Source organism: Sycon ciliatum, chromosome 1 (assembly GCF_964019385.1).
Source record: "Sycon ciliatum chromosome 1, ocSycCili1.1, whole genome shotgun sequence".
Classification (NCBI taxonomy): Eukaryota; Metazoa; Porifera; class Calcarea; order Leucosolenida; family Sycettidae; genus Sycon; species Sycon ciliatum.
Genome location: NC_088643.1, coordinates 69,282,968 through 69,296,983, shown reverse-complemented (window position 1 = coordinate 69,296,983; position 14,016 = coordinate 69,282,968). Strand labels below are relative to the sequence as shown.

Genomic DNA, 14,016 nt, shown 5'->3' with positions numbered 1-14,016 from the left:
TATTAGTTGTCAGTCAGGTTTGAATGCAACTGATCGATTAGCATTTTCATTTTGCTGTCAGCTTCGGCGGTGGCCTGGAAAGAACACGAGAGTCGAAATTCTGATATGCATCGTGCTTGAGGACTATCGAAGAAGGGGTGCTGATCCTCTCCGTACTGTGCTGGTTAGGTCTGTTTCGCTTGACTGAGTCTGTAGTGCTACCATACTCATCGATTTTCCTATTGACTGAGCTGACCACTGAAAAATACTCTACCGAATTTTGTACTCTTACGAACTTCTCGGCGCTGGAGAGGCCGGGGGCACGAGGGTACTCGGATATCTTGTTATAATATAGCATAGTTCAATGGCGATGCCTGCTGGTATAACATGGACCTATGGGTTGTGATTTTCTCAAGGTAAGTACAAACATGTAACATTAGAAGAGACCAGCGCCTTGAGCTGCATGATTGTTGTATTGTATACGCTAGGACTAAGGTTAGGCCAAGTTATAATAATTATTGAAATAGGTGTGTGTAGTAAGAGTTGGCTATAAAGTATAATCAGTGACAGTTATGGCATTCTGATTGAGACGAGGACATACTTGCATTGTGCACCTATGTAATTGCCCCAACAAAAATAATAATACTTGTAGTGTACACAAGCCTTGCAGCTTGTGCTTGCAGTATCATATTATCTGGCAAACAAGTTAGTTGTCATGTGGATTGGATTGGAGTCTGCGAACAAATGCAAAAGTTACCGTAGTATGGACCTAGTCTGAAAGCCTCCGTTATAATCCATTACCTACTCGCTATGCAGTGTACTGATGGTTGTACGTACAGGCCTTGTGGAATTTGCTTATACAGTACTAACGGGGAGAGGGTATTCAGCATGAAACGGATGATGCTTGTGTACCCTCACAACGTGGCCAGTGAGCAGAGTGAGAAAGGCAATGCACAGAACAAACGACTGCTAGTCTAGCTCAATGGTTGCTTTCATTGATCCGATCAGTAGTCAGTCACTAGTCACTCATTGATTTCTGGAACAGAATCACATGTCTCTAGTATCTACACACTCGACTCGTCCTTGCTTTGAGGAGTAGTAACGTGCTGTACAATGTACTCCCTGCTGCTCTTTTTACAGAGTATGAGTGACTACTGATTGGATCGTATGTTGTGCATGTGTTTGACTGTGTGTGTTTGCGTGCGTGTGCATGCATGTGTGTGTGTGTGCGTGCGTGTGTGTGTGTGCGCGCGTGTGCGTATGTGAATGCATGGACGGGTGGGTGTAAGTGGGTATGTTCCTTGATGGGATGTTCATACTTTGCGTTGCTTTCTGTTTGCAGGTAAATTCGACCACAGCAGTGCCTGTGCGTATTTTGGTCCGTGGTGCACCAAGCGTGCACAAGCCCGCGCCTCTGAAAACCCCGGAGAAAAGCGAGTGGTTCAGTGACCACCACTATCAGGTGAGGACAAACACAGAGTCCAGGCTTTGCTTGGCCTGAATCCAGGCTTTGCTCAGTCATCCAGGCTTTCCTAGGCCTGTGCGATGGCAACACCTTCCGGTTAAAGGGGAAGTTAAGGCAAAAATTAAAATTTCACCAGTTGTAGTCTTCGGGGTGCTGAGTCGAATGGTCTTGGTCCGAGAAAGCTGAGACGCTCCCTTCCTACTTGAATCCCTATCGAACTCGCGCACTTCCACCGAAACTGGGTGACTGCGCCCTACTAGATGGGGATTTGTATGCAAAATGTCACTAAAAGCGCGATTTCGTTCTTATAAAAGCACGGATGACCGCGATTGGCCCATATGTTGTAGTCTTTTGGACGCTAAGTCGACTGGTTTTGGTCCGAAAAGGCTGCGATGCAGCGTTCCTCCTTTGTTCCAATCGAACATGGTTGAACAAGCGGTCACGTGCTCCTGCGTACACCAGTCACCTGGTCACCGTGCCTGCAGGGTACAACTTACTAGCCTGTTTGACCTTTTTTGGGTGCAGTCCTGTCACTCGAGTTTAACTCGAGTTGAACCTTGGTGGTAAAGTTGTCGCCTGCTGGCGTGGTGACCAGGTGATTTGGGCACCCAGGAGCACGTGACCACTTGTTCAACCATGTTCGATTGGGAATAAAGAAGGAACGCTGCGTCGCAGCCTTTTCGGACCAAAACCAGTCGACTCAGCGTCCAAAAGACTACAACATATGGGCCAATCGCGGTCATCCGTGCTTTTATAAGAACGAAATGGCGCTTTTAGTGACATTTTGCATACAAATCCCCATCTCGTAGGGCGCAGTCACCCAGTTTCGGTGGAAGTGCGCGAGTTCGATTGGGATTCAAGTAGGAAGGGAGCGTCTCAGCTTTCTCGGACCAAGACCATTCGACTCAGCACCCCGAAGACTACAACTGGTGACATTTTAATTTTTGCCTTAACTTCCCCTTTAAATCCTTTAGAGTGCCGCTGGTCACACTCACAGTTCCGCTTGACTCTTCCGTGCCCCCTCCCGGAAGAGGTCAGAAGAGGCACCTGATTTCGGATGAGCCTGTGCGAACACTATTCCCAAAATGTCACATGGTTGGGTTTGCCTGTTTGTAGTTTCTCTCACCTGCCACATCTGTCATACAGTGAAACTGTTCAGTTTAAGAACCCTGAATGTAACATACTATGGGATGTAACATACTATGGGATGTAACATACTATGGGATGTAACATACTATGGGATGTAACATACTATGGGATGTAACATACTATGGGATGTAACATACTATGGGATGTAACATACTATGGAATGTAACATACTATGGGATGTAACGTACTATTTTCCACGACCTGCTCTGTACTGTACAAGTCGCTTTGACCTCAGATGCACAGTATCTCGGCTATAAACTAGTATAACGTACTACTAATTTCTAATGCCCTTGAAGGTATGTTTAACTATGTTTTACTGAAGTTGCACTGTACTTACCGTCTTACGTGATGGTTCGGTATTGGTGTGTAACTGCCATGGAAATAATTATGTCCCCGATGTTCCATTCTACTGCAGGAGTTGTTGGCTCTACTGAAGACTCAACTGCCCAACTTCTCGAGCCTGAAGCAGCATCCCAGTGGAGAGTTTGCAGGTAAGAGATTGCATGCGCGCGTGTGTGTGTGTGTGTGTGTGTGTGTGCGTGCGTATGCGTGTGTGCGTGCATGTTTGTGTGGGTGTCTGCATGTGTGGGTGTGTGCATGGGTGGGTGTACGTGCATGCGTGTGTGGCTAACCACCGCTCTATTTATGAAGCTCTACGTTGTATGTCTTCAGTCTTGTCAAGACTTGTGACATTTTATTTAGGAGTGGGTGAATTCCGCTGCTGGTGTTGGTTCCATAATCATTTCTACATTGCCGATTGCACTGCTTTGGCGCCTAATTTCTGTTTCTTGCTTGTAGGTGGGGACTTCGTCGTCAACTGGAGGGTTCAGTCGTGGAGTATCGGTCATGTGACTTTGCTGCAAAAAGTTCTTCCTCATCTCGACCACCCTCAGGTACGGATTGAAAAGTAATGATCAGAGCTGCATTCCGTGTGTTCGTCAAAATCCTGACTGCTTTTCTGAAGGCGCTTGATTTTCGTCGATAGTTTATTGCTGTGCTTCCTTCTGCGACGGCCAGCTCGTCAAGTGGACTCTTCCCCCAGGCTGCCATCCAGTGCAGTCAGAGCTCTTCTAAGCCAGTTCACGCAGGAGTATTGCCCACCCTGTCACATGTAGCACACCCGAAGTTTAGATCAAGGAAGGATATTATTATTATTATTGGCTGAAGGTACAAATCGAGAGATTGAAGTTGATCAGTGATTAGAATGCGATAATTCGAAGAACTAGACCTTGTGTATAGACTAGTATTTAGAATATTTATTTTCTAGGAATATTAGTATTATATCACTGCTGATAACATTGGTACCTAAGTAAGAAGCCATGCTATTATAAATATCGACTCCTTTCTCGTCTCGTCTTGCTTTCAGGCACGCGCTGAGGATGTTTCTTGCTTGTCCGATCGACAAAGTGCTGGTCTAAAGCAGTCTTGCTTACCGTGGCACCAAGCTCGGGATACGACCGTGCATGCCTGTGCTGATGTGAAGTCGGCAGCAGGTACAGTTAACCGGCCACTGAGTGCTTAGCTGAGTGCTCTCTGGTATTTACCATTTGTTGATTTATTTACTAGTATTTATCAAACTCACTCTCAGAGCATATGCAGGCAACCCCAAATATGAGGCTGGTACCCACGTATTATGAGTACCAGAGCAGTTGCTGACGTAGAATCATGTGCTTGTGTTATGACTATAGAAGAAGGTAGGCAGCAGCATTCCTTTGCGCTCGGTGAAATCCGACTCGAAGTGCACATTAGGTGCCATCAACTTGCATAGCCCTTGACGCCTTGGCAGTAGTATGAATGCTGCTGGGCGTACACATGTACGAACACCGTGATTTAGCCAGAACTGGTCCAAGACGCCAGCTCTGCATGTTGGGTCGGATTTCAGTAAACACAACTGTATGTGATCTATTTGATACAGGCACTGTGGACTTGTCACAATGTACATGTATGTCCACTAACACTGAGAAAGACACTACTGACTCAATTGTTCTCACCCGGCTCTTTATTGCTTGTTGTTGTTGCTGTTGCTGCTGTTGTTGTTGCTGTTGCTGCTGTTGTTGTTGTTGTTGTTGTTGTTGTTGTTGTTGTTGTTGTTGTTGTTGTTGTTGTTGTTGTTGTTGTTGTTGTTGTTGTTGTCTGCTATAGTAGCAATAGCGCCTGCTCGCTATGAGGGTCTTCATTTCCTGCCCTACCTGATTCATATCATAGTCAGTGTCAAGTCTCCTGTGCTGCAAGTTGATCAGGTATGCACATGTATTACTGGTACATGTACGTTGTACTCGATCAATGTGACCAGGACTGCTTTGCTAGCCTCGGGCTGGCTGGCTTTTGTTGTTGTGTTCTACAGTTGTACTGGTGTGACATTGTGTACATTGTATTCTCTTGTGAGCACTGTGTTGTTGAGCTGGCTTGCTTATGGTACTGTAAGGCATGTATATATAACGAGGAAGTAAATATGGTTATAATAAGATATGTGAGTTACGAAGTCTGAAGAAAACGTTGAACGGTCTCTGCTTGGATGACGACTACACCATAGCTCAGTGGTTAGAGCATCGTTGGCTACAAGCGAGGGTCCCTGGTTCGAGTCCTGGTGGTGACAGTCAATTTTTTCTTCAGACTTTTCCCGTTTGTCTCTTTCCCTCAAAACCAGATAATAAGATATATTGACCTTTGATAAATACCCACACTCATTAGTGACCACACCATCAACAGTATCAAATTCAAATAAATTTGCTTTGACTCAATAAATACCACTTAGTCCTAGGGCCCATTTGAAATTTCTCACTTTTACTTGGCACATGTTTGCTAACATGGATTTTATGATCATTCCTGGATGGTTTTTGCCTCCTGAACACAATGGCATAGGTTTCGATTGCCGAATTGTGTCCGAACATGGTGAAAAACATCAAAATAGAAAAAGGCTGTTATTACCATGGCAACCTAACTAGAATTGCTCCTATATCCATTTTTACTGACATGTATATGGCCAAGTAGCACCTCATTTTGCTCAGAATAAGCAGTAGATACAGTACGGCGACAAGTACTGTACTTTTACAGTGTCAAAACAAAATTTCCAAAGTGCAGTGAAACTTGGCTATTGGACATGTACATGTATTATTACATGTCGCGTCGAATGTTAGCATTGAGGTACGTGTACATGCATGTGCGGCTAGCAGGTACATGAGACTATTTACAGGCATGCATTATTATCAGACTGCAAACATGAGAGAAGCGTCAGACGGTTCGGTGTTACACTTCAACTGAGAGAATAGGTATTGTAACCCACTGAGTACTAACAGGAGAAGAAAAAGGTGGTAGGAAACTGTCAGAGTCTAAGGAAAGAAGTGCTATAGGACAGTTGCAACCTGAACTAATTTACTCGAAGTACGTGGAGATAATACGATAGATCTCGCAGCAATGTAAGAAGGACAACACCATTAATTTTGTATGCGATGGCAGTGCTGTAACGAAAAATGATGAAAATGAAAATACCAAAATCCTTTGCATACTAGTAGATATTAAACAGTCCAAACATTGGCTAGCTTGTCACTATACTTAAATGCTTTGAAAAGACTTCAAGGCTGCAGTTGGACAACGCTCACAGGTGAATAGCTGCAGTTTAAAAAGCTGATCCATCCCAACATTGTGATGCGAATACTTTCACTTCCATGTGTTTCACTTTAACTGAAGTTGTTCTTCCGTCTGAGCTTTGGAAACTCTGCGCCGTACAGCTGAGCCCATCTCTACTCCGCCACCTACACCATCACTATTGGCTCTGCTGTCAGGGACAATTCTTTAGCCACTAGTACATGAGGTATTATATGAACTTGTTTTCCCTCTTCACCGCCGCTCTTGAATCGCATCAACTACGTGCCGTGATCAGTTCAGGAGAGACAAGCCATGACATTGGACATCGGACTCTTTCTTGCAGTTAGTGTTTTATAAGTATAACTGTAGTTTCACACTGCCTAGGCCCAGCCATCAAATTCTGTGACAAGGAAATTATTCTTCGACTGCTGGTGTTGCATATTGGGATAGGTTACCTCCAGGTACTCGGATTTCGTTTTTGTAACACTCCACACCACATAGCTACTCCCTCCCACTGCAGCATGGCACTCCTAAGGCAGTTGTCCTAGAGCTGTTGAGCTGGTAAATAGGCTTTTTTTTGTGCAAATGGTAGCTGATCACCACGGTCGGTGTGTTCAAATCATGGTACTAACACTAGCCGCTCTTGTAGATTCGAATCAAATGCTCGTCCACTGTAACACCTCCTGTGCAGCAGTACTCACAAAGTAAATGCCTTCATTCCAGCCCGATGAAGTTAGCCAGGTCTGAAACTTACCACGGTTGTAGATTAGTCCTATGAATAGTTACAACTGGCTTGGTAAGCTATGATGACTTTCCCCTGCTTTCCACACATAATTGTTGTGCTGCTCCTTGTTGGAATCATGCTTACTTTTCCGGGGAGCCAAGATGACATTGTAATGAAGGTTCTGCTGAATTTAGCATCGATCCATTCGTGGACGTTCCGACAGCAAAAGCGCCAGCGAGTCAATGCAAAACTTCGAAGAAAGTGTCCAAACGAGGTAACACATTTCTGGTATGTCACAACTACACTACTTGATGCTCAATCTTTCCAACTCTCGCACAAAATCTGTGTACGCGTCGGTTCGCATCCTGTGTATGTACGGTGTTACTATAGCTCCTGGCACATAAAAGGGTAAAAACTCCCAGGTCCAGTCAATATAGTACCGAGAAAGTCTTGAAAATGCTTGAATATAGCCGATGAGAACTTAGTTTTTTCGGCAATTTTGTATTCCTATCGAGGGTGATTTCGGGACCTTTGGACGCGATTGGACACACCATACTTGGCCAAGATACTCTTGAAGACATTATCTATCAAATAACACCGAAAAATCCTTGTTAGCCAACATGTGTCAAGGCATGTATTTTAGAGGTCGATTTTTTGAATTGGCCCCAGTACTAACTGCACTTTTCCATGTAGCACTCCACTTTTCCCTAAAAAGGAGTATTTTAGGCCGAGTAAAAAAAATTACTAGATGATCGTCCTTTTTTTTGGAAAAATCGGGGAGGGCGGGAGGATTTTATTTTTATTTTTTTACTTTTTACCCTCTCATGCACACAGTGTACACAAAACATCAAGGTTTTTTTTCTCTTTTTTTCTTTTTTTTTCTTTTTTTCTTTTTCTTTCTTCAGCAGATCGATACTGACGTTGTGATATACTAGTAGTATGTGGTCCATATAGTAAAGAAAGTATTAAACAAAGCGTGCACATGTTTCCTGCATCCGCGATCGGTAAAAAACCAACGATTTCGGCAAAAACTCACGATTTAAAAAATAAAATATTTCTTGGGGCGCTGACAAAAACTGGGGCGGACGGGGACGATCATCTAGCTTTTTTTTTTACTTGGCCTTATAAACAGTATTTATTGGCCTTAGTGGTATTTTATAAACAGTATTTATTGGCTTTTGACCCAATAAATACTGTTTATAAAATACCACTAGGGCCAATAAATACTGTTTATAAAATACTCCTTTGTCAACATATGTATAATAAATGTAGTAGCCTCAGAATTTATTGCAATTACATACCAGTTATAAAAACCTCGGCGGACCTCGGTTTTTATACTGGTATGTAATTGCAATAAATCCTTCGGCTCTACATATTTATTATATACATCCGTTGAGGCCGTAATGCTTCATATATGTTGTGTGTGGATATGCCGAAATACTGCAAGATCTTTAACATATCTTCTCGTTAACCTATGAATTTTGGACAATCGTTGAATTTGCGACTCGTTATATTAACATGTCTTACAGTATATCGTGACACGTGCACTGTTTCTGCTGCATTCTCCTTCTCCTTTGCTTTTCCTCACCCAGTCCGTGTGTTTCTGGGCATTGTATTTCAACATTTCTCTATTCTCATGCACAGTACTGCAAACTTTCTGTGCTGTGGTATCCTCCATTCTCCTCCGCTCTCTTTCTTTCTCTCTCTCTCTCTCTCTCTCTCTCTCTCTCTCTCTCTCTCTCTCTCTCTCTCTCTCTCTCTCTCTCTCTCTCTCTCTCTCTCTCTCTCTCTCTCTCTCTCCTCCCTCTCCGCAGACTAGCATACCAATAACAGCTTTCTTCAGCTCGGCGGTGACTTCGAATGGCAATCAGGAACGACAATCTCCAGTAGACCTTTCCTCTATTGATCACACTGTGCCGGTCGTTTCTAGTGAAGAAACCAGTGCCAGTATTATGCAAAAGTAAGTGGATTGTAGTCAAGAGTTGTCAGCCAGTGTTGCTGTCATCAGCATAATCGATTCGCCCTGAGACTGTGCTGAGAGCATCACAAGTGTCCACCGTGAAACACTGTGTATCATTGGTTCTTTTTGTTCTCTTTTCTATTGGTTCATGTCCATAGCTACATGTACAACGAACTACAAATTGTACTAACAGCCGTAATCATGCATGCCTGCAATGCAGTACTTCCTCCTATTTCATCGTGAGAAATCACTATGGATCTATTGCGGACTTACACGCAAGTGTGAACTGTCTATCCCTGAAAAGTAGAAACTCTGATTTTGTTTGCAACGTACCCTGACATGCTCTCATCTGTCTGTTTGCTTACAGCTACAGTTTCAAACCCTGAGCAACTAACCACCATAATTATCATGATCAGTGACACAAACCAGATAACTCAACCAAGTGCTTTTCTCTTTTCTTCCCCAGGCACCTGTCATTGCAATCTCTCGGTATGAATAATTTACATTCACAAGGATTTCTTCCTGTCCATGTTGATTTCTGCTGCCCAGGTCAAATTGCAAAGACATGTTGGAACGGCCATCCACCAAGAAACAACAGGCTAATGTCAAGTCTACTGTATCCAACCGCCTGCTGAAAAGTTATGAGAAAAAGAGTGGTGGTGTGTCGCTGAGCCAGGACCAAGCCCGTAACATCTTCCAGCAAACATGTGCAGCCTTCACCTGCAGGTCGGCAACAAGTGCTGCTGCCGCAGCAAAGTCACCTCCGTCCAGTATCTTGTCTTCTCCGACAAACAGCCAACATTCTCAGGATGGTATGGAGGTGACGTCGCCCATACTCGCCTCGCCTCTTCTGCAGCCCAAGAAGAAAGTTGATTTTGAGAGGCTGTACACGGATAGCCCAACCGTGGGGGAGATTGAAATGCAAGATGAGCGACTTGGCCATTCTCAGATGCTGGCTTCTGCCAAGCCCAGCCTCTGCTGGGTGTGCGAGGCAGGGTTCGTTCCGGACGTGAACTCTCGCCACCAAGACCGCTGCAATGCGTGCTTGGTTAGCGCTCGGCCGGAGCGACGGGCAAGTGTGAACGATGACGCGCCAGTCGCTTCGCCGCTGTCATTGCTCCGCCGCTCATCCTCCTCCTCTTCTGTGCTAACACCACTTTCTCCTCTGAAGCGGCTATCACGTACTAACTCCTCTGCCAGTGTTGAGGACTATGCACCGCCTGCTAAGCAGACACGGCTTGAGTTTGCACCGTCTTCTACCGAAGATGTGGATTCAACTGATGCTCGTTTCAGGAGCAGAATCTGTTATGGGGGAAGCCACAACCCACCCAGAAAAGCCACCATATCCGAGCTGGCAACTGGGCAAATGTCCTCCGCCAAGGATGCACATTCGACTGGTGCTCGTTTCAGAAGCAAGATCTTCTATGGAAGCAAGTGTCGCAGATCTCTGGACTTGAGGGCATCGCAAGAAGCAAGCTTCGAAAGAACGGACACACCCACTGCTGATACTCCTGCGCGAGGAAGTCAAAGTGAAGATGATGATTGGGAGGCAGTGCGCTCGTCATGTGGCAAGTCACCGTCACATCAGTCTGTGCTGTCTGCCTCTGGTCGGTCCTGGTGTGCCAACAGCATTGCAACCTCGCCCATCAGCAGACCTGGTTCTCAAACGGTGTCTTCTTCCTCGGCGGCTTCGCACAACGTGTCGAAGATTCGCTCGCGCAATGCTCGCCTCGGTCGGATCATGGACATGGATCCACAGTCGGCAACACTGGATGATGTGTTGATGGGCAGTGGCCATGTAGTCGCATGTGCTTCTAGCCACTCCACTACGATGATGGCAGCTGACAAAGAGTCGCCGTACTTCTCCACTGGTGGAGCGGATTGTGGTGGTGTTAGCCAGAAAGGTCTATCTCCAAAACCCTATGACAGATCGACTGCAATGGAAACCGGACTACCATACAGTCCCCCTGAAGCAGCCAGTGACGGTGAGCTGGGTGTAAGTAGAGGCTGCCTTGATCTTGGCGCAGCCGTTGAGTGTAAGCAGACTGGCAGCACACTCGGCTCGCCGATAGCCAAGTCTCCAGCCGTAGCGGGGCCTTATGCCGACAGTGACAGTGACGTAGCTAATGACCCCGCTGCTGCTGGTGGTGGTGGTGGTGACGGGGCTGCGGACGGTGACGACAGCAGTGACTCTGACTGTCGAGTTATCGCTTCTCCGGTTCACCAGCGTACGTCAGCAGTGCGGGCCAAGCTGCGTCGGAGCACGTCTGCTCGTTCGGATGTATCATCGAATACTTCCTCTCAGCCCAGTTCTGAGCAGCAATCGGGCACAGTCAGTTCCAAATCAATGGCAGACAGACATCCAGTCGTTGCACAGGCGAGTGTGCGCTCCGAGCTGACACCAAAGACGCGTCAGCGCAACCGGAATCGCCTGAAGAGGCCCAAGAAGCGAGCCAATGGCGAACAGACCAATGGTGGTACAGCAGCTGCAGATGAGGTGTGGACGGCAAGTGATGCCTGCTCACAGACCACTGATTACTCTGAGCCTGTTGATGTGGATGAGCAGAGCAAAGGGCTATCTACTGATGCCGCTGCCACTACCACTGCTGTTCCCTCTCCTCGACCAGGCGATGGAGCTTGTGAGCAAGCAGAGGATAGCAATGTTTCAGATGATGAGGCCGACCGGCGCATTGTGAACATCAGTGATGACAGTGCCTGCAGTGATGGAGAGGAGATTGATGCAGCAACGGTTGTTGCAACCCTGGAGTATGTAACACCCCGCCAGCTCAAGCGCTATGTGGTCCAGTTCAGGCCACAGCTGAAGGATATCTTCTCGGGGAAGCGGTATAACGAACGTCACGAGAAGTACAAGGAAGGCGGTAAAGCCGGAAAGCAAGTTGCAAGGCAGCATTCCATGGTGTCTTCTGCTGTAAGTGTAGTATTGCATTGTGCGAGGGTGCCTCTGATTGCTTGTAGTCTTTTACAGTTTAAAACTCCCCTGGTCCAGACTCCTCAGATCAGGGTAACGTTACTCCCGTCTACCCGGGCACCTTTCTGACACTCTTTATTCACAAAATGGCTTTCACCAAAAATCTGCTCCAATTCTTTTTGATTGGCACGACAGGTTTTACTTGCGTGCAATCATTGCCGTATTTTACCATATAAGATGAAGGTGTGTGCTCTGAGTTGCGAGGAGTGCCTGTATGGGGAGTTCTACTGTATTTGCGGCAATCGCAACTTTATGGAATAGCTTTCAGATGACAAGCTCTCTCTCTCTCTCTCTCTCTCTCTCTCTCTCTCTCTCTCTCTCTCTCTCTCTCTCTCTCTCTCTCTCTCTCTCTCTCTCTCTCTCTCTCTCTCTCTCTCTCTCTCTCTCTCTCTCTCTCTCTCTCTCTCTCTCTCTCTCTCTCTCTCTCTCTCTCTCTCTCTCTCTCTCTCTCTCTCTCTCTCTCTCTCTCTCTCTCTCTCTCTCTCTCTCTCTCTCTCTCTCTCTCTGTCTTTTGCAGCATCAAGAAGTGGTAGCAAGGGTGCTACTAGCTATGTTTTGTCGAGGCGAAGATGTCAAGTTCTACGACTACACGATGCTTGTCTTGTTGCCCGAATGCCTGGTGATGCTTGTCACAAAGTTGTGCAACTGCTCGGAGGATGTTGCACGTGCCAAGCTCATAACGTGAGCTGCTACTTGGTGACTGCTGGTGGTGCATTTTGTAGTGACCCCTGTACACAATGTCAAGTGTATTCCCCATCCCTCGCTCGCTGGTCGAGTGCGCGGACACAGTACCACAACACTTTGGTATGGCATGTTCCGTATCTGCCTTTAGCCTTCTCTACACTATAGCTGCTGCTGTGATCTACATCATTCCATTTTCACTCACTTGATATGTGATCATACTCTAACTAAGTTCCACCGGGACGAGAAGATACATAGTCATTGTGTGTTGTTGATAGGTATATTCCACACAGTGTGTTCTCTGCAAGACAATGTCTTATTCTCTCACCCAACGTACCAGACTTATTGGCCATTGTGTGCATGCTAATCTAATCTTTGATAATATATTTTCTAACCTTTCTTCTACACATTCTCAGGCTTGACGATATTCCTTGGATTGTTACTTCAGGCATATAACCAAAACTTCTCCTTTCACTTTTCTGATGGTTTCTATTTTTTTAACGCCTCTTGTTTATGTTTATGCTCCTTTGAGTGTGCGTGTTTCTATCTACCTTTGGGCTGGACCCGTTCACTGGTTCATGTGTACTGTCTGGGCTATTTTCTGTTTTAGACGAAGATTGCAAAACTTTTCTAGGTGTGTATGTGTAGTTCTTCTTGTATTCTACTCCGTGGTGTACTTCTGTTTAGCTCCATCATTGGCTTTCTCGGTTTTTTTTTCCTGTGGCTTTCCGAAGTAATCCGATATCATTTCCTACCATTAGCAAGCCCACGTAGCCGTTGCTCCCCGACTGAGGCCACGCAGTCCAACTTCAAGATTGCAAAATATTTGAAAAAAATAAGAAAGTCAATCCAAACTGGTTTCTTCAGTGCAAGTGCTGCCTTGTGCACGCACAGTGCTGCTCAATGAAATCCAGTCGCATGAGTCAAGAGTGTGCCTTGCACCATTTCCCAGCACGGTGTCTGTAGGGTTGCGCTGGTATGCACTTGAGTGACGCGACTGGATTTTGTTGAGTAGCACTGTATACAGTGATCCCTTTATAATCCGGCACCATTTGTGCTACAGAAATTCTGCTGGATTAGGGAGGGTGCTGGATTAGAAAATCTGATTTACTGCTGCAATGTGCATGAAAAGGATATTTTGGTTGCTGAAAAATACACTGGTTTAGAGAGGGTGCTGGTTGATCAAGTGCTGGATTAAAGAGGGACGACTGTAATAATAATGTGTGTGTGTGTGCGTGTGTGTGTTTGTGTAGAGTAGCACATTCGCATACAGTACATTTACTACAACTTACTCTCTTATTAGTACGTACGACATTAGAGGTACATAGGGTTCTAGCCAGGTCACAACTGTAGGGGGCGGAAAATAGTAGGGGAAACGGTTACCTTGTAACCCATTTTCTCCATTTTCCCAAATTGTCTTGCCATGCAAAATGCAACGTATACGCGTACGAGGGCGAACCCCCAGTTTTACCCTGACAAGTGTG

General features: G+C 45.8%; 1 protein-coding gene across 1 annotated transcript; it reads left to right on the top strand.

Annotated features, from left to right (window-relative positions):
- The first annotated feature begins 18 nt into the window (after nt 1-18).
- LOC135805124 (uncharacterized) lies at nt 19-13,380 on the top strand. Its single transcript, XM_065319125.1, has 9 exons — nt 19-395; nt 1,322-1,441; nt 3,009-3,084; nt 3,392-3,486; nt 3,960-4,086; nt 4,739-4,833; nt 8,717-8,862; nt 9,412-11,791; nt 12,369-13,380. The coding sequence occupies exons 1-9, from the start codon at nt 375-377 to the stop codon at nt 12,534-12,536; spliced, it is 3,228 nt and encodes a 1,075-aa protein (XP_065175197.1). The 5' UTR covers nt 19-374; the 3' UTR covers nt 12,537-13,380.
- Nucleotides 13,381-14,016: the final 636 nt, after the last annotated feature.

Coding starts and splice junctions, on each gene's coding strand:
- LOC135805124 (XM_065319125.1), top strand. CDS start 375: ATGGGTTGTGATTTTCTCAAG. Junction 396..1,321: donor TGGGTTGTGATTTTCTCAAG/GTAAGTACAAAC, acceptor TTCTGTTTGCAG/GTAAATTCGACCACAGCAGT. Junction 11,792..12,368: donor ATTCCATGGTGTCTTCTGCT/GTAAGTGTAGTA, acceptor TGTCTTTTGCAG/CATCAAGAAGTGGTAGCAAG.